The sequence below is a fragment of the Coffea eugenioides genome, chromosome 5 (genome assembly GCF_003713205.1).
Source record: "Coffea eugenioides isolate CCC68of chromosome 5, Ceug_1.0, whole genome shotgun sequence".
Lineage (NCBI taxonomy): Eukaryota > Viridiplantae > Streptophyta > Magnoliopsida > Gentianales > Rubiaceae > Coffea > Coffea eugenioides.
This window is the reverse complement of record NC_040039.1, coordinates 40,234,879-40,255,889: the sequence shown is the minus strand read 5'-3', so window position 1 is coordinate 40,255,889 and position 21,011 is coordinate 40,234,879. Positions and strand designations below refer to the sequence as shown.

General features: G+C 35.0%; 3 protein-coding genes across 4 annotated transcripts; all 3 read left to right on the top strand.

Annotated features, from left to right (window-relative positions):
- The first annotated feature begins 427 nt into the window (after positions 1-427).
- LOC113771641 (probable disease resistance protein At4g27220) lies at positions 428-2,768 on the top strand. Its single transcript, XM_027316213.1, has 2 exons — positions 428-2,654; positions 2,737-2,768. Exons 1-2 carry the CDS (start codon positions 428-430, stop codon positions 2,766-2,768), a joined length of 2,259 nt encoding a protein of 752 aa, XP_027172014.1.
- Positions 2,763-4,473, top strand: LOC113772414 (disease resistance protein At4g27190-like). 2 transcript variants are annotated; one of them, XR_003468538.1, is made up of 2 exons: positions 2,763-3,516; positions 4,261-4,473. XR_003468538.1 is itself a non-coding variant. In XM_027317005.1 (2 exons), the coding sequence occupies exon 1, from the start codon at positions 2,798-2,800 to the stop codon at positions 3,464-3,466; it is 669 nt and encodes a 222-aa protein (XP_027172806.1). In that variant the 5' UTR covers positions 2,763-2,797; the 3' UTR covers positions 3,467-3,470; positions 4,261-4,473. The 2 variants fall into 2 exon arrangements, 1 of the variants encoding a protein (XP_027172806.1); XM_027317005.1 differs by having other exon boundaries at positions 2,763-3,470.
- A 12,820-nt stretch (positions 4,474-17,293) lies between these two features.
- Positions 17,294-20,311, top strand: LOC113771640 (disease resistance protein SUMM2-like). Its single transcript, XM_027316212.1, has one exon. It carries the CDS (start codon positions 17,294-17,296, stop codon positions 20,309-20,311), a length of 3,018 nt encoding a protein of 1,005 aa, XP_027172013.1.
- Positions 20,312-21,011: the final 700 nt, after the last annotated feature.

Genomic DNA, 21,011 nt, shown 5'->3' with positions numbered 1-21,011 from the left:
TATCAAAAAAATTTTAAAAAGTAATTAAGATACCATTTGCCACAAATAAGAAAAAGAAAAATTATATTAGTGAGAAGAAACATCATGTTGTACCCAAAAAATATAAAATTACTACTGTATACTTCATGAACCTTTCATTCAGCGCAAGAAAGTTGTATTTGATAAATAGTTGAATATGAGGAAAGTCTTTTTCATCTTTAACATTGATGATGCACATATTCAAAAATAAATGCAAAAAGAAACGTTGATTAAAAGTTGAGGATACCATTATGTAGAATCCAACATTAATCGGCTAATTGTTTAGTTTCCTCACCGAGTTCAAATTTGTCAAACTAAGTTTCCAATGGATTATTATGCTGCCTTTATTGAACAACGTTATTGGTTGATAACTGGAATTTTTAGAGATTCTCTTGTCAATTGATAGGTAATGGACTGCATTAAAGAATTAATGGAGTGCATGGGAATTTGGAATTGGGCACTAGACAAAGGAAAGAAGTGGTACTATTTGCGTGATAATCTAAGGTCGCTCGAAACGAAGTTGCAAATATTAAGCGGCAGAAAATCTGACCTCGAGTCGCAGGTGACAGATGCAGAAAGATCAGGTACTAAGAAAAGGAAAAGGGAGGTTGAGATTTGGTTTGAGGAGGTAGCAAAAATAGAGACTGAATTCGTTGCATTGAAAACGAGCATAGAACAGGGTAATCTTCTAAGAAATGCATTTAGCAGTGGGGATGGAGTGGAGAAAATGGATGCAAAGGTACAAGACCTTATTGAGCAAAGTGAGAAATTTGGTGAGCTTTGCCTTGAGGTTTTTGAGAGCAGAGGTAAGCCGCGAGTGACAACGAAATTATTTGGAGAAAAGTTTGACAGAGATTTGAAAGATATCTTAAGGATTGGAGAAAAGTTGGACACCAATGAGATCTTAAGGATTGGGATTTGGGGGATGGGTGGCGTGGGTAAGACTACATTGGCGGAACACATCCATGATCATCTCCTTGAGAATCCTCAATTCAAGGTTTATTGGATTTCTGTCTCCCAAGATTTTACCATCAAAAGGCTGCAAGGTGACGTTGCTAAACGCTTAGGGCTTGATCTGTCACACGAGGATGATGAAAAAGAGAGGGCACATAGGTTGCGTGAGGCATTCGAGAAAATGGAGGAAACGGTAGTGCTCATATTGGATGATGTTTGGGAAGACTTTGGTTTAGACAGCTTGGGGATTGGTGCAAGAAATTGCAGACTGATTTTGACTACACGCTCAGAAGATGTGTGCAACCAGATGCAATGCCGCACTTTTGAATTGAAAACTTTGGACACAGAGGAAGCTTGGGGTTTGTTCAAGCGTACACTTGGCAACGAGACCGTGCTTGATGGAGAATTGAAAGATATTGCCAAGTCCATCACGGAAAGGTGTGGTGGTTTGCCTCTTGGTATTGTCACAGTGGCTGGGAGCATGAGAGGTGTGAGAGACATCTGTGAGTGGAGAAATGCATTGGAAGACTTGAAAGCTGGAGGGAACGATAAGATGGAAGAAAAGGTGTTTCGCATCCTGGAATGGAGTTTCAATCGCCTGAATAAATGTGAAAAGAATTGCTTCTTGTATTGCTGTCTTTATCCAGAAGATAGTGATATAAAAAGAGAGGAACTAATAGACCTGTTTATTTGGGCAGAGCTGACGTCAAAACGGGGCTCAAGGTCAAAAGCATTTGATGAAGGTCAAACGATATTAAACAAACTGATAAGAGTTTGCTTGCTGGAAGAAACAAAATATTTCGAAGGGGGTGACTGTGTGAAGATGCATGATTTGGTCAGAGACATGGCATTAAGGATCACGCATGGAAACTCCACACCAGAGAGCAGCAGAGATGATGTACCACGATTCTTGGTGAAAAGCTTAGGACAGGAACATTCACATGTAACAACACTGGAACAAGAAGAGTGGACACAAGATCTCCGTGCAGTTTCCTTCTATTCACAAAATTCCGAAGGAATAGAAATTCCGCCAGCCTGGTCACCAAATTGTCCTAAGCTCTCAACCTTGCTTCTCTCTGATGTTTACATAAAAGAAATCCCAGATTCATTCTTTCGGCACATGTGTGGACTTAAAGTTTTGAATCTATCTTGGTGCGAAGGCATAACAGAGCTGCCTAATTGTGTTTCAGACATGGTGAATCTCACTGCCTTGATTTTGAGGGATTGTAATGACCTCCGATCTGTGCCACCACTGGGAAAGCTCGAGCAATTGAGGGATTTGGACCTATTCTCCCCTAAGATTGAGGATTTACCTGAGGGTTTGGAGTCACTGGTCAACCTCGAAAGGCTTAACTTGGACAAAAGGGACGAAAGGATTTACCCAAAAGGTTGGGAGTGTCGGAGTTTAAGACGAAAGATAATAATACCAAAAGGGACATTTTCCCAATTTCACCGTCTTCAACGGCTATTATTGCCAGGCAATTGTAGGGTACAAGTTAATGATCCAGAAGTGTTGAACCAGTTAGAAAGTTTTAAAGGATGTTTGTCTTTTACGGACTTCTATAAAATTACTCGGTGGCCAAAATACTATAATCATGTTTATATCACTGACATATTAACTGAGGATCCGAGTTTTGTTAATGAAGTGAGGGCATGGGAGAAACAACTGTATTTCCATCAGTGTAAGCTTGGTAAAGGATCGAACTATCTGCCAGACGATATGAAAAGTCTGATAATTGAGGAGTGTGAGGGCATGGGCATTAGGTGCTTGTCAGATGTTTTTAAGAATTTTATAAATTTAAGTCACTTATCTAGATTGGTTATTATGGATTCGGTTGGAATAGAGTTCCTCTGGCAATTGGCCTCTGCTTCTCCACGTGATCAGTTGGAAGTCTCATCTATTAGTCCACTTTGTGGTCTCAAAAGGCTACGCCTCTCCAAGTTGCCAAATCTGGTTGGTCTATTTTACGGAGAATCAAAACCATATTTGTTTCTAGCTGGCACCTTTTCTTCCCTTCAAATATTGGAGATTTCTGAATGTCACAACATGAAGCAGCTATTCACAGTGCAGCTGCTGCAGAACCTTCAAAATCTTGAAACATTAATAGTTGAAGACTGTGGAGGACTGGAGGAGATAGCAGCAGATGGCAATGGAGTAGGACAAGGAGGAGGAGAAGGCACCCAATTGACTTCAAGTGAAGGAGCCACCGCCACTGTCATCCTTCCGAAATTGAGGTGGTTGCGTCTGGATAACCTGCCACAACTGAAGAACATTTGCAAGGCAGCCATGATCTACAAATCAATTGAGGAGATCAGAATATTTAATTGTCCAAATTTAAAGAGGCTGCCTTTGTTTCTTTCCACCATCGACGGACCACCATCTCTTCCCAGCACTCTTAGTGAAATCAGGGGAGATGAAGAATGGTGGGAATCACTAGAGTGGGACAATCCTTGTGCCAAAAATGCCCTTGACCCATTTTTTTCCACGCTGTGATGGGGTAATTGAAGATCACTTGTTTGATCAAAATCCTGACTGGCTCTCATGTACATGTTTTCTCCCCTTTCTTTGAGGTTTTTTTTCCCCCAAAATGATCTACTTCTCCACTAGCATAGAATTTGCTATTGTGTAGGAATCGATATTAATACTTTCCGTATTGAGCTCAAGTTTTTTTTTTTTTAACTATCTTGAGATGCAGAACTGCTAACACCTTTTGAGTTGTTCTTATGGGAAAATAGATTTTTAAGTACATTAGTTTCTCTTTCTTTCTTATTTATTTTTGAGTTCAACGTCGTTATAAATTTCTTTATGTTATTTTCTTTTTCCATTTTAAGCTATTGCATGTTCTCTGTCTTTCTCCTATTTCTCGTGAGGCTCAAGTTTTCTTCTGCTGACTACCTTCCCTGTAATGCTGAACTACGAACTGCACCATTTCTTATATTCATCCATACAATCTGCTGCATACAGCTTTTTAATATTTTTTAATATTTTCTTAATTCTATAAATTTAAATATTTTATTTTCTATCTCTTTCCTCCTCCTTGTTTGTTTCTGAATTCAGTGTCTTTATTAATCTATTCCATAAATGAGCTGTTGAAGATGCTTTCTACGTATGTTACAGGGTGTATATGTTTGCAAATGTTTAAATTCCAAATTTCATATTGAGAGCCACAATAAGTTGGAAGGAAGGAAGTAGAATTACAATGTAATTTCCATGATCGTACTTGCGTTAGTATCATGGATGAGTTTGCTTTTTGTTTCTAACTATACTAATCAAGTGTTGTTTCTCAGGTAGCCACCAAACTGCTGCTGCAAGAGAGTGATACTTCTTCCTTAGCACATGTGTAGCTTTCTATTCCTACCTAGATGAAATTTTTCCTAAACTTGATTGTAACTGGAGCAGTGATACAGTTTTCTGTGACTATTCCTTGATTATCAACAAAAATGTTTTGGGGTATTATGACAAAATTTTTGGTCATATTGTACTCCAAGAATGTTTTCTCACTCTATCAATTTAAACCATTCTACGTATGTGCTTTTCCCTGATTTCCATTTCAAGCAATTATATATCCAGTTCCACTGATAATTCTTTAGCTAAATCCTTTTTATTGGGGTTAGGTTTGTACGTGCATGTTAAAGAAGGATCGGAATAATATTTGATTCCCTTCTAGAGTTAAATATCTACATTTAGAGTAAATGAATAGAAGAAGCTTTGACATCAACTTTTCTATGTGACTTGAGCCTTTTATCTCCAACTTCTTTGGCAGCGATTATTTATAAATAGATCAAACTTGTATGGAATGATTTTTTTCTTTTTTCAGAAACAAATGCATTTAACAAAAAAAAATCAGATGCAGTTTTGTCTTGCAAGAGCCATGCACTTTATATGTCATCTGATATGGTATTGGCTTTTGTTGTGAAAAATCAAAGTTTGTTTGAGATGGCCAGTAAAGCAAAAGCATCAACTTGCTAATCTGCAGTCCTGTAATTTATGAAGAAGCAAAATCGAGGTTAACAACTTTCAATCAAGGAACAATCATAACTAATTATTCTCCAGTTTATAGTTGATTGATTTCAGTTTGAGCCTAATTCAGAGTCTTCACACCACAAAGAACTCAGTGATATGCAACCAATAAAGGAAAAAGAAGAGAATTTCTCAAATGGCTGGCTGAAGTCTCAAGATAACAAGCCATAAGCTGCAGAGGACATTATTATATTATCCAACAAAGAAAAGAAACTGCTTGCGTACTTGTGCTAGTTTTATTGCAGGAAGAAGCGGAAACAAAAGGACCAGAAGGCCAAGGAGCTACAACATTGTCATTGAGATCAGAAATAAATCCAATTCCTGAACTTCCATTAAATGTTACATCCAAATGCAGGCTAGGCAAGAGGCAACTAGATTCTGGAAAATATAAGTGGTGAACTAATCAATGGTTAGACAAAATTGATATTCATTGCTAAATTAATTTTTGTAAAGAACAAGTCTGATATCTTATAGATCAAAATATAAAGAGAAAGATAAATGTTATATATGACATCGGACTATCTGTTCAAATTATTACTTTTTGAGTCAATTGGTGAAGGAAATTAGTTTTCAGCAGCTTGCACACCGTGATAATCCACAGATTTATGGAAGGAAAAAAATCCCATAAGTAACGTTCAAAAAAGTGACCTAAATTCATATATTTGAAGAAATATAAAGTAATGCGGACCTTGAGGGGAGAAGTCCTTCAGCGTTATATGACACAGGCTATACACATTGCTGCATATGTTAGCACTCTACAGCTTCATACCCAGCAAGGAAGCACAGTTTACTGCTTGCAAGTTAGTAATAAAGCTTTGCCCTTGTGAGACATATAACTCTCCATGGCATTGCAGCAAGATGTCTCGTTATTCACTTGATCACCACATTCTTTAGAAATTTCAGCAATATACAGAAATAGCAGTGGGCAGGCTAATCGTAGAGTTGGATGAAAATAAGATCAAGATACTCTTGCTTTAGATGAATTATCAAAGTTTATCATGCAAATCATAAAGATGCAAGGTGCATTTCTTATTGTTTTTCCTAGTTACTTTTGTTTAAGCGACAGCTAGAAAGTCCTCTTGAGCATTCTGTTTGCAGAAGAAGGATTAAGCTTACTGGCAAGCCATCAAAGCACGATATTGGAACAGTCCCTTATAATTGCTGATTCATCAGGCAACATAGGATTGTTACTCAATGTTTTCATACTATAATTGCCGAAAGATAATTTTTTAGCTGCAGCTGATAAGGCATTCCGGCAAATTCTGTTGCAGTACTCTATAGTGGTATCAACATCATCGCATGTATCTAGAAGTTTTAATGAAGCCAGAATGCTATCAACCTTATGAACATCTACAATAGCTCAAGAAGCTGAAGTCAGATTGCTTGGACCTGTGCATGAGGCATTCTATCTACATTTTATAATCAGAAGCTCCATAACATACAGATTAGACATTCCTATTCAAACTTCAGTGGTAGCCATCAACTGGCCATGATGTAAGGTTTCTTGACAATCTTGATAGCAAAGTAATTGAATTGCAACTTCAACTGCCAAGTGTTGGATTATGATATGAATTGAACTAGCAGTACTAGTCTTAACTCGTAAATGGTAACAAAAACTTAAGCAGTGGTTTAAAATTTCATCCCTTGGAAGATTTCACATCAATCAGGCTTTAGGACTGGAATTGATCAAGGAGTCATTCAATTTTGTAGTTCATGAATTTGGATTCTAACACTTTGGTGCAAGTATATGTTTCTAAAAGAACAAGATAGGCCATAACAATTGATAAAGTTCTAAAGTGCACATAACTTTGTAAAATTAATTATTCTACTAATAATGTATATGTTACAATAATAATTCGCAGCATTCTGAAACTTTTCATGTCATCAATCCTCTTTCTTGCTAATAGATTCATTTTGTAGTCCACTGTTTGATTACAGCTCGCATTCCTTCCAGAGAAAATAGGTACCGCAGAATTCCATATCTCAATGACTATTTTAACAGATACATCATGTCAGTAGCATATTAAACTCTACATGAAAGTGAGATCACTTCTTTTTAAACTCTCGTCAAAGTAGTTTAGCGAAAGGATACAGTCCATATGATCAAGAGATATTGATAGTTTCAAATTTAGCTACAAGAAATGCAAACTTGCAACTAATAAACAAACAGTAAAGCATTTATCAAGTGCAGCACTCACAGATATTAAGCAAGAGTAGTTGAAGAAGAATCATTTCTGGCACAACTTCTCCCATTACTCCACTTCTGTAAATTGAATGGATTTAGAAATGTAACCAGAGAAAATGCTTGCCCTAAGTGTCTATTTGTGTTCTGCATGAACACATGGAGCTCTCGGCTCGACCATTCTACATTTATATAATTATAGCTCCAGGGGCGGGCTAGGCCTCATCAGTGAATTTGGAAATTATGCGATTTTCCCTGAGTAAGTTGACATTGTGAAGTATTCACGCAGTGCTTCCGTTTTAGTGATTTGTTCTTCTAGTTTCAATGAAAGGTACACACTTGCTTACCTCACAAAGTCATATTTGAGGCCAAATAATTACCCGTTATAATTGTTTAAAGCAATATAGAAATATCTCGCATAATTCTTATATCATCACACACATGTTTTAATAACCAAAAAACGTCTGTCTCGCATAATTTGTATATCATCATAGACATGCTCAGATAAACAGTAAAAGTCAAAAAAATCTATAAAGTCAAAAAAATTTTTAAAAAGTAATATTTTTATGTAGTGTATACATGAACAAATGTAAATGCATGACACTTAATCTAATTTTAAATTTTAAATTTACTTTTTATATACTTGACATATATCTATATTTGCTAGTGTAAAAAATTCTCTATGCTAATAGTGCATAATTTTTTTAAAAACATGTAAATAGAACAATTAATATCTTTGCCCTCAAGTCGCCCCAACTTTGTGTCACGCTACAATTTGTCAAGAAATGGTGGAATTTTCAGGCAAGGAGAATGATGATATTTTATCTCATACACACAACTCTGTAATAGAAGTAAAGCAAAAGATCGTCTATCTCTCATTTTTCATCCATTCCCATGTCATCTATGCTTTACCGTACAAATTCTCATGTTTTCTAAATCAATTTTTTTTTTACCTAAACTGTTCTAACATGTGATGATAGTACTGATAAATGGTCCATAAACACCTGTAAGTAGATTTATTGGTTTCATCATTTCGGAGGCAAATCCTGACCCGTGATGATGATTGGAATTGAATACATCCAAATTTTTTCTTATTAAATAAAAAATAAAAAATAAAACCAATGAGATTTCCCACCCTTTGCAATTAAACACAAATCACAAAGGCTCACACTTGGTCATAAAAGGTGGAATGTGAAAGCATGGTCACATGATACTCACGTGCTGATTAACCATAATTTGTCCATTGCTTGAGTAGACTAAGGAGCCACTATTTCCTCCAGCATTTAAGGCATGAGAGGAATTTGAACTGTACGATAAAGTAGGAAATGCAAAACAAACCTTTAAATTAAGAGTAAATCTTTCCTACACTGACAGTGTATACACCTATCATCATTGGATTCATGACATGTGTGCAAAAATTAAATTTTAAATTTAAATTTTGTCTAGTTGTCATTCATCCAACGCTGATAGTGTATACACTGTCAGTGTAGAAAAGATTAATTCTTAAATTAAACAAAACCCTTTCCCTTTTTCTTTTTTTTTTCTTCTTTTAATGTTTAACATTGTCTTCATGTTTGGGGTGCGTAAAATCAGACGGTTGCTTGTAATTGGACCCACCCTCAAAAGAAAAGAAGGTTTGCTTGTGTTTTAGTTTTCCACGTCCTTTTTTTTTTTTTTCCTTTTTTTTTTACTCTTGAAGATTTGATGACTTGATATAAAAAATGTCAACAATAATTTGTCTACCAATAAATATAAAAATTACAGAAACCCAACTTATCAAGTAAGATTAGGGTGTCAAAATGGCACGAGTTGGAATTATACTTAATTAATGGTGCATTTGATAAAACTGAAATCTGATAACTGAAATTTGAATCTGTTAAGTTACTCTATTGTTAAGTAGTAAATCTAATACATTTGAGTATATGTCATATTAAGTGATAAATGAATAACTTATCACTTATTTCTTGGATCAAATTTGACCCAAAAAATTCAGTGTTAATTAATTAATTCAGATGTTCTATTTTTTATTATTAGATACGTTTGAACAAGTTAAAATCTAAACCGATTAAATTTAGATATTAAATTTAATTATTAAACAAAGCCCAAGTGAAAGATTGAAAAAGTTAGCAACTTATATGAGGGGAAACCCAAGTACTGAAGGCGTGGTCCTAAGTTCTGGGTTCTTACGTTGTATGGATACGCCTTTGGTGGGGCAGCATCACTAAGCCTGCCGTTAAGTGGCTTTTCTTATAGCTCGCTGGGGACTTTTGGAGGAGGCATGCCTTTCTTTCAACTGGGCAAACTTAGAATCATTGAGAGCTCATAATAATTTTCTCTCCGAAGTTTGAGAGAAGAACCATAACTCAAATATAAATGGCACACAAAGATTTAATAATGCCAATTTCCTTATTCTATACCCTCTATCCCACATTCTATGCCAATTTATGTTCCATCCTCTATTTTTTTTTTCCAACGACATGTGAACATAGTACAATGGTTAATTCACAAAACACAAAGTGTTGCATGTAAAATTACACGACAAAACAGTTAGATAAAGATGCCAATTTATAGACGCTAGATCCTTTATCCTACTTTCTATGCTAATTTCTGTTTCATTCTCTATTTTTTCCCCGTGACATGTGAATATACTACATGGTTCATTCACCAAGTGTTGTACGTAAAATTACATGACAAAAAAATTAGATAAACATTGTGATAGAAAGTGAGATGGTGAATCTAGCGCCCAACTACTCTCTAAATAGTAAAGGGCAAAATTATGGATACAAATAAATAAAACGTCATCATATATTTTGTTTTATATTACCAAACAAGACAAAGAGGTCATGCACTAAAAATTGGTTTCTTTTTCTTTTTCCCTCTAATTAATTTTTGGGTATAATTAACGGGTGCCCCATTAAGAGGTGCCTCAAGTGTTAATTTTGACAAAAATGTAATTAATTTGTTAAAGTGTCCCATTAATAGGTACAATAAATGTGAATTTGTATGCACATATTAAATTAGATAAAACGTTAGTCTAACAAGAGTATCATGGAATACCGGTTAAAAAAAATCCGTAATTATTTATGAGTAAATCTTATATACGATGACAATGTATACACTATCATCGTTGAATCCATGATACATATGCAAAAGTTAAATTTTGAATCCAAATTTTGCATAGTTCTCATTTATCCAAAACCAACACTATACACACTATCTGTGTATAAAAGATTAATCTATTATTTATAAGTTATATCTTATATACACTGACAGTGTATGAAATTATAACGGTTGGATGTACGATACATATGCAAATTTTAAATTTCAAATTAATATTCGAATTATGTATCATACATCCAATGATGAAAGTATATATACTATCAGTATATAAAATATAAATCCTTATTTATATCTATACATTTCTCTCCTCGACTCTCAAACTAGGCTTAACCTTAGCTTTCAACTTTCGAGTTTCATCAAACAGCAGGAACCTTAAGGCCTTTTGCTTAAAGGAGCGTAGTCAGTTCGCGGGCCTATCTGCAAAAAACTTGGGAGTCACAATCCACAAGTATAACAAAACTTGGGCTTGTAAGCTTTTGACCACTTGCTAGATTTCAGAACCTTTTATGAAGGTGTGAAATAATTAAACAAATAGTTCGGCCCCAAGGGCCCAAATAGAGTTTAGTGGTAGGAGGACCAAATACCCACCATCTTCCGCCACTCCCATTTCCCACTTATACAGCTTTGGAGGTCCTCTTGAATAATTAAGGATGAAAGTATTTTTTTTAAGAGGAAAGATTAAGGAAGAAAAGTTAACTTAAAAATTGTTTTTGTTAATTTATTTAAACTATGTCTATACTGCATATAAAGGGAGAGTGAGGGTTTGATATAAACTTTTTGGTTTCACTTTATGTTCTTCTTAAGCTGTCTTTAAAAACTACTCACTTTCAACTTCCAATATAACATTAATGTCTTCCAATTAATATGTATTTCTTATTATTTTATTTTTCAATTTATTTAATAAATCATATTTTTATTAGCAACTATCTATTATGGTTATGGATTATACTAAATAATTATTTGTTTATACATTTTATTTCAGTGAATTTTCTACATATTTACTATTATAACATAAAACTAAATCTCTTGAAAATGATTTCAAAAATTATAAAAAAAAATTTGGCACAAATTTCTTTTATTAGTTATACACACATTCGTGTGTGTCTTGAACACTAGTGTAGATAAAAATTGTGAAAGATTATTAGATTAGAAATGATTGGTCATATTTTCAGTCTTCTTGTGTCTCTACCTTACAATATAAAAAAGATTAATTGCACCAACAATTTAATAATTAAAGTTTGTGTTTGCCTAATCATTTCCTTTAGTGAAAACTCCATGGTTCTATGAAAATCCACATCCTCAAATGAATTGGAATTTAAATTTCTAGGCACCAAATTTAAGAAAACAATTCCAAACAAGGGTATAGGATATAAGAATCTTCATCTTCAATCACAAATTTTATCGATGCCCTACCTCACCTTTATTTTGCTATTATAGTATGTCAAGAAATGTATCGATTGTTTATTATGAAATTGATTGTCTGATAATTAATTCTATGTAATGATAACCAGAAAAACATTTAAAACCAACTTTTTCATTTTTCCCCCCCCCCACTCTCCCCCCCCCCCCAAACAAAAAAAAAGACAAAAAGAATCCCCCAGAACCGTGCACTTTTTGTTTAACTTTTTTACTGTTCCTCTTTTTGATATCTCCAATTTAAGTTAGAGAACAAGATTGTAATGACTAATGAGTATTATTTAAGAAGGAAAACAAAGCAATCTTAACATATAGGGCATGGGTCATTATAGATCCCAGGTAGTTCCATATATAATGAGAATTATTTCAGCTGTACTTCTCAGTTCCCAAAAAATTTGAAGTAGCAAGAGCAGGAAATACTTGAAGTCAAGAAAAATTAGAGGATTAAAGGTATAATGAATCCAACCCTAACTTGTTTTATGTGTCTAACACTAACTGATAATTTGTTATATACTAGGAAATAAGGATACACAATACTTAGTCCCCTAAGTTGATGAAATCCTGCTGGAGGCCTGCCTTGAACAGGATATAATGACTAATAGCAACTTCAATTAGAAATCTGAAGACTCAAATCCCCAAATTCAAGCTCAATCTAAGAATTACAACCACCGCCATACCAATAAATGACTAAAAGTCCAATAGTTAAGATTTCATGGAATTATGACCAAGTTAATTAAATCTTCATTTTGACAAAATTCAAAATGAAAAGATGAAACAAAAGCAAAACGAGCATAGAAGATTTACACCGCACCAAATTATGGTTTTATATCTGTATAGTTTTGATACTACATTAATTCTTGTTTTACGATGTATAATGTCGATACATATAATCTCCTTTAGTATCTACAATGATTGCAGGTTACAGCTTTCTTTTGACATAGATGTTGGCTGCAACGAAGGAGTCTAACACCATGTCCAAAACCCTAAATTACACATAAAACAAAAGACAACAACAAAGATTTATCAGTACAACAAATTTTATCACTTTTAGACTTTGGTGATTAATGATTCTATCAAGTTTTATTTTCACATACTAAAAATTAGAAAAGTATAGGCTACAATTAATTAGTCATCTTCACATGCTAGAGACTTCCAAGGATTCTTAAGAAACTATAAAAAATGACATTAGTACCTAAACCCATGTGAAGACGCAGAAGGAGAAAATCACTTTTACGCGGCAAATGCCAAAATATTCTAACAACCCTTGAAGAATGAATTGAACGGTTTTCGTGAATTCTAACAACCCTTGAAGGCTTGGTGGGGTGGGAGGCAAGGGTTCAAACCTTGCCTCCCACCAATATGCCATTCTTGTGGCTTGTTTCAAATCCAGACGGGTGCGTCGTGCACCCGTTTGGTCCGGTGATGGTTCTGTCCCCATCGGTCCCCATAAGCTCAGTTGAGCCTCCCCGTAGATAGAGTAGGAGTAGGAGTAGGGTTGACAATTGACAAAAAAAAAAAAAAAAAAAAAAAAAACAACCCTTGAAGGAGAAAATCACTTTCTTCTTGTTTATTTTCAAATTAAATTCTGTTCCTATATTATTCCACATATGAGCTCATCTCCGCGTTCTTTTTTTTCCCCCCCTAGTATTGAAGGTCCTCTTGTTTCCTCCTTTCCTCAAAAAAGTCATTCCAAATGTTTTTGTTTTTTTTTCTTTTCTGTTTTTTTTTTGGGGGTTCTCCAAATATGTCATTTTACTCTTATCAATCAAAACTCTTTTCTCTCTGCGCCCTTTATCATAATTTCCATTTCAAGCAGTCATATCACTAACAATCAACTGATATTTCTTTAGTTAAATTCTTTTGATTGGGTTAGGATGGTAGATGCAAGTTAATACGGATAAGAATTTGTTTCAATTATCTTCTTGAGTTCAGTAGAATTAATAAATAGAACAAGCTTATTTACCTAACTTCCTAAGAGCATTTACCGTCACCTCAAAGAATGGAGCATTTTATTGGACAAGGCAAAGATCAGTATAGTTGAACAGAGGTAAGTATAAGTTTCAGACAAAATAAAGCTGAGGAAATATATGTTTGCTTCTTATTCCACTAACTTCTGTTGAAACTTAAGAAACTAGCTACATGAAAATGAGATTGCCACAATGAATCTGTTCACACGACAGAGGTTATAGCAGTTGCTTACAAATTGAAATCAATCAGGTAGGAAAATCTAGTGCTTGACATGTAGTAAAGGACACTCTGCTTTTGCAACAGAGACGTGTTATTCAGATAATAAGTGTACAGTACAAAGCTAATATGTTTTGTGAATTGTGACACTCAAAAATGATAACAATCAAAATATTACAGTACCCAATTATTGCAGTCCAATCCCATGAAAAATATTGGCATGTTATAGATGAATGGACATCCTATGGCTGACAAGAAATAAATTGATTCTTGTTTCCAGTTTAATTGTGAATTTGGAATCAAATAAGCCTTCATTTCCATTATGCTCTAAAAAATGTGAAGTGGCAAAAGGGCAGCTCAAGGAATAGGGACTCTCCTTTTATTACCAAAAAGAAGATAAAAAAGGAATAGAGACTAGTGTTCAAAATTGTTACATCAACCATTCCTTTAAATTGAAAAAGGTCAAAAAGTATTTTTGTCAGCTATCTTCCAAAGACTTTCTCGCTATCCACTGGTAACTTTCCTCCTCCTCCCCTCGTCGGATTAACCATGATAACTTTCATGTACATGGTGAAGCTATGCTTATTAATCAAGAGAATAGGGAAATTGCAGTTGATGATAAAATTAATAGATATCTGATGAATTTTGAAGTAAAACTTCGAAAAATGTGGCAATGGCTGTAAAGTAGGAATTAATTTCCATGAAGATTTCTCTTCTTCTTGCCCTTTTTGTTTGTGGTTGCTTCTAATGACACTGCGAGTGTTTTAGCAAGGGGAAAAGAGTATGGATACAATTATGGGCTAAAACACTCGCAGATATTTCATTCTAATTTCACCTAATAATTTTGGAAATGGCAACGAAGGCAGCAGTGCTTACTGCTTAGGACAGGGGAAGGAGAGATAGGGGCCATTTTTCTCCCTCCACTTTAAATGGGATGGGGGAACGGGGAAGGAAACCTCACCTCATCCCCAGTTCTTATCCCGCCTATAATTTAATGACATATATTTGTGGAACATAAAATAGAAAGCATTATATGATTATATATATATATATAATATGAAATTGTGGTAAAATAATGCAATCTTTCTTGTTTATTTAGTTGGTAAAAGGATTTTTCTTATGTTAGATTACTTATATATATATATATATATGGCATGTTGTTTATTTAAAAAAACAATGCTAATTGATTTAGATTTTTAAACTTTATTTCGTGTTGAATTATTGACTAAAAATTCAAAACAATAATTAGTAAATTTATTATCAGTATTGTGTATATAAAGGCAAATAAAAAATAAAAATAGAAGTGGACGCCCACGGAAGCACATGCACGGGTAGCTGGGCAGAGGCGGAGGGAGCTTTAAGGCTCCACACTTCAAAGTTCAAACCCACACTAGTGACTATGGTAACCGATAATTTTTAAGAAATCATATTGCATAAGCAAAACGATAAATACGCATATACATACTATGGTAACCGATGGTATTTAACATTTTTATCTCTATCGTAGCATTTAGTAAACATAATAGATATTTTTTGAATAGGTATTTATACTCCGTAGATAGAAGTATAATATAACTTTTAAACTTTTACCATCCTTTCCTCAGTACTCAGCAATCATAATACATACTTTTGGCAGAGTCACAAGAGGTTTTCAGCTTCTTCAAGTTTTCTTGTCAATTTCAGGTATGATGAGATCATATCCATCTGAATTTTGTAACTTTTGCAGTTTTCTCTTATTTCATCGTGTTTTTAGCAGTATTGAAAGCTAGATATAAATATAATGCAAACTTTTTCGTTTTGATAGAGTCTTGCTGTTATCATTTTCTTCAACATAATTTGACCTGATTTCAAGGTCCTTCATGATATCATATTTGATCTTGATTTTGTAAATTTTTGTGATTGTTTCTCAAATCATCACGTTATATTTAGATTTCTGAGGCCCAAAAATCTTGAAAACTATTTTTTTCCCCTTTTCTTTCAACACATGGAGTGCTCTCTCCAAGCTCTTTACATGATTGACATTTTTTGGCAAGAATTTCGGACGTTATTGTAGTTGCAAAATTTTTGTTATCAATTCTTTAGAGAAGACAAATGTTTGGACTAGCTTGATAACTTCTAGAGCTTACCATGATGTTATATTTTATTATCAAAGATCATGAAGATCCCCTTTTCCCTGATTAATTGAGATGTACAGATCCCTCAAAGGAAAGAGAAAAACGTCTTTGAGGGCAAAAATGAAAGAGAGTAATATTAATAGGAAAAATAGAGGAATCAATTGGCAAAATACGTTTGACACATTAAGCAGGTAATGGTCAAAAGGTTGAGACTCGAAAGTTCTTTGTTAGTAATATCTAATGTGCCTATACGTTTGTAAATTCGTCGAGTAATGTGAAAAAGGCCAGTAATAGGATCTTATGATTTCTTAGATCTAAATAGAGGACTGTAATTGGGTTGATTCTTAGGCAGAATGAGTTGACCCGAATTTGACTAACACTACCAAATTTGGATCTTGGTACATGACGAATTTATAAGAGTAAATTGATATTTCTCCACATATTGTAGTAAATATTTTATTTTGCCAGTGGGAAGAATCATAGATGAGCTTATAGTTGCATAAATATTGCATTGACTGAAGAAGATTTTTCTTTTCCTATTTACCTATTGTGTTTTGAACTTTATTAAGCAATGTGCAGATTAAAATCTGCTTGATAATCCAATTCAATACTTAAAATTAATGAACTTAGATATTAACATATGGTATATTCTGAATTTTATGAGGTCTTTAATTGGACTATTTTGTTATTTGGACTCTTACTATTTGTAAAATGAGACGTAGTGAGTGGTGAGTAATTCGACATACATTCCCGTGGATCTAAAACTTTTTTTATCAAAAAATAATTATGAGGTCATTTGCCTCAAATAAGAGAAAGAAGAATTTTGTGAGTGAGAAGAAACACTTGTACCCAAAAAATAGTACTATATACAGGAATATTTGTGCTTAACAACATCATGTATCCTTTATGAACATTTCATTCAGCCAAGAAAGTTATCGTATAATAGAAGTTGTATTTGATAAACAGTTGGATATGATAAAAAGTCTTTTCATCTTAATATTGAGGATGCCCAAATTCAAAAATAAATGCAAAAAGAAAATCCTAAGTATTAATTCCTTTGCATCATTGAAACGTTGATTAAAAGTTGAGGATACCATTATGTAGAATCCAACATTAAACGGCTAATTGTTTAGTGTACTCACTGGGTTCAAATTTGTCAAACTAAGTTTGGAACATCATGATTCTTATGCTGCCTTTGTTGAACAACGTTATCGGTTGATAGCAAGACTTTTTAGAGATTCTTTTGTCACTTAAACAGGTAAGGGAGTTCACTAGAAATTAACAATGGAGGCACTTGGGAATTTGGCGTTAGACAGAGGAAGGAGGTTCGTCAATTTGGATGATAATCTTAGGTCACTCGAAAGGAAGTTGCAAAGATTAGGCGGCAGAAAATCTGACTTCGAGTTGCAAGTGACGAATGCAGAAAGATCAGGTAGTAAGAAAAGGAAAAGGGAGGTTGAGATTTGGTTCGAGGAGGTAGCAACAGTAGAAAATGAATTCGGTGCATTGAAAAAGAGCATACAAGAGGGTGGATTTCTAGAAAATGCAATTAGTAGTGGGGATAGAGTGGCAAAAATGGATGCAATTGTAGAGCAATTGATGGAGCAAAGTAATCATTTTGATGGGCTTTTGCTTGAGGCTTTTGAGAACAGAGGTGAGCCACGAGTGACAACGACATTATTTGGAGAAATGTTTGACAGAGGTTTGAAAGCAGTCTGGGCGTGGTTGGTCATCGATAGCATCTCAAACATTGGGATTTATGGGATGGGCGGAGTGGGTAAGACTACATTAGCGAAACACATCCATAATCTTCTCCTTGAGAGAACTCAATTCAAAGTTTATTGGATTACTGTCTCTCAAGAATTCAGCATCAAAAGGCTGCAAAATGACATTGCTAAACGCCTAAGGCTTGATCTGTCACATGAGGATGATGAGGATAGCAGGGCAGCCATTTTGTCCAGGGCATTGGTGAAGCAGTCCGTCCTCATACTCGATGATGTTTGGCAAGAATTTTCTTTTGAAAAGATTGGAATTCCCCTTGGTGCAAACAAATGCAGAGTGATCTTGACTACTCGGTCACTGGAATTATGCAACAGGATTAGCTGTCAAAGGGTATTTGAAGCTAAAACTTTGGCTACAAATGAAGCTTGGGATTTGTTCAAACATACACTTGACCCTAAGACAGTGCTTCATGGAGAGGTGGAAGAAATTGCCAAGTCTGTAGCAAAAAGGTGTGCTGGTTTGCCTCTTGGTATTATCACAGTGGCTGGGAGCATGAGACGCGTGATCAACGTCTGTGAGTGGAGAAATGCATTGGAACAATTGAAAGCATGCTCGGTAGGGCATGATGAGATGGAACGAGATGTGTTTCCCATCTTAGAATGGAGTTTCAATCGCTTGAATGAATGTTTAAGGCATTGCTTCTTGTATTGCTCTCTTTATCCGGAAGATTGTTATATAAAAAGAGAGGAACTAGTAGACCTCTTTATTTGGGCAGAGCTAATGCCACAACGGAACTCAAGGTCAGAAGCATTTGATCAAGGTCACACGATATTAAACAAACTAATAAATGTTTGCTTGCTAGAAAAAACTACAGATTTCACAGGGGAGGACCATGTGAAGATGCATGATTTGGTCAGAGATATGGCATTAAAGATCACGAATGGAAACTCCAAACTAAAGATGAGAGGAGATGTACCACGGTTCTTGGTAAAAAGCATAGGCTGGCAAGATTCAAGTATACTAATACTAGAACAAGAAAAATGGACAGAAGATCTCTGTGCAGTTTCCTTTATATCGAGTCTGAGTGCAAAAATAAGAGTTCCACCAGGCTGGTCACCAAATTGTCCTAAGCTCTCAACCTTGCTTCTTCCTTATTTTTCCATAAAAAGAATTCCTGATTCATTCTTTCGGCACATGTGTGGACTTAAAGTTTTGAATCTAGAACTATGCAAAGGTATAACAGAGTTGCCTAATTCTGTTGCAGACTTGGTGAATCTCACCGCTTTGATTTTGAAGGGTTGTGAAGGCCTCCGATCTGTGCCGCCACTGGGAAAGCTCAAGCAATTGAGGGAATTGGATCTATCCTGGACTAAGATTCAGGATCTCCCTCAAGGTCTAGAGTCATTGGTTAATCTTGAAAGGCTTAACTTGGGCAATTGTCGGTCTTTCAGACGAAAGATAATACCAAAAGGGACATTTTCTGAATTGCACCGTCTTCAATGGCTAGTATTGCCACCTTATGGTACTGTACAATTTAATGATCCAGAAGTGTTGAACCAATTAAAAAGTTTTATAGGATGTTTATGTTTTACCGACTCCTATAAAATCTCTTGGTGGCCAGAATACTATTATCTTTATATCAATGATAACTTTTCATCTTTTTGTGACTACGTTCACTCGGGCGATGATATTGGGCATCACAAACGATTGTACTTCCATCAGTGTAAATTGGGTAGAGGATTGAACCATCCTGTGTTGTTGCTGCCAAGTGATATAAAAAGTCTAGAACTCATTGATTGTGTTGGCCGGGGCATTAGGTGCTTGTCTGATGTTTTTAGGAATTTTACAAGTTTAAACGACTTGTCTTCTTTGGAGATCAGGGGTTTGGATGGAATAGAGTTCCTCTGGCAATTTTCTGCTCCTACTCCACGTGATCAGCAGGCAGACTCCTCTTTTAGTCCACTAAGAAAACTGCAAAATCTGATCCTCCGGAATTTGCTTGATCTAGTGGGTCTCTTTTTCGGGAAATCAGAAGCATATTTGCTTCAACCTGGCACCTTCTCTTCCCTTACGTGGTTGTCCATTCACAAATGTCACAAAATGAAGCGACTATTCACAGCGCAGCTGCTACAGAATCTTGAAAATCTAACACTAATTCATGTCGATGATTGTGAAGGACTGGAGGAGATAGTAGCAGATGACAATGGTGTAGAACAAGGAGGAGGAGAAGGCATCCAATTGACTTCAAGTGATGCTACCGCCACGGTCATCCTTCCAAAATTAAGGTGTTTGAGTCTGAATAGGCTGCCACAACTAAAGAACATTTGCAAGGTAGCCATGATCTGCGATTCAATTAAGGAGATTAAAATATTTGGTTGTCCAAAGGTAAAGAGGCTGCCTTTGTTTCTTCCTAACATCAACGGACTACCATCTCTTCCCAACACTCTTCTTCAAATCATGGGAGATAAAGAATGGTGGGAATCATTAGAGTGGGACAATTCTTGCACCAAAAACGCCCTTGACCCATTTTTTACTACACATTCGGTGTATCGCATCTTTAATTCAAGACCACCTCTTTGATCAAAAACGCCCATGTACAGGTCTTCTCCCCTTTCTCTAATGTTACCAGCTATCCCCTTTCTTTGAGGTTTTTTTTTTTTTTTTTTTGTTAATGATGTGCTTCTCCACAAGTACAGAATTTGCTAATGCGTTGGAATCGATATTAACTCTTTCCATAGTGAGCTCAAGTTTTTCTCTGCTGCCTACCTTTCTTGCGGTGTAGAACTGCTTACACTCTTTCTTTAAGTAATTTACGTAATTTACTACATATGATGTTCTTTTTTTTTGAGTTTTTTTTTATGGGCAAATGAATTTAAGCACTTTATTTGGAAAATGATATTAGTACTTTTCAAAAAAATTCAAATCCTTCTTGCAAAAGAAGAGGAGTGCCTAAGTTTTCTTGAGAAGTACTAATATCATTTCCCCTTTATTTTCTCTCTCTTTCTTTCTTCTTATTTATTTTTGAGTTCAATGTCATTATGATATTCTTTCTTTCTTTCTTTTTTTTTCATTTTATGATGTTGAATGTTCTCTGTCTTTCCCCTTTTTTGGAGAGGGTCAAGTTTTCCTCTACCGACTGCCTTTCTTATGATGCCGAACTGCTAATTGCATCCTTTCCTCATAGTCATCAGTACAATCTACTACCCACAGCTTTTCAATATCTTTTTTATTTTAAATTTTTCTTATTTCTGTAATGTTAAATATTTTAATTTCTCTTTCT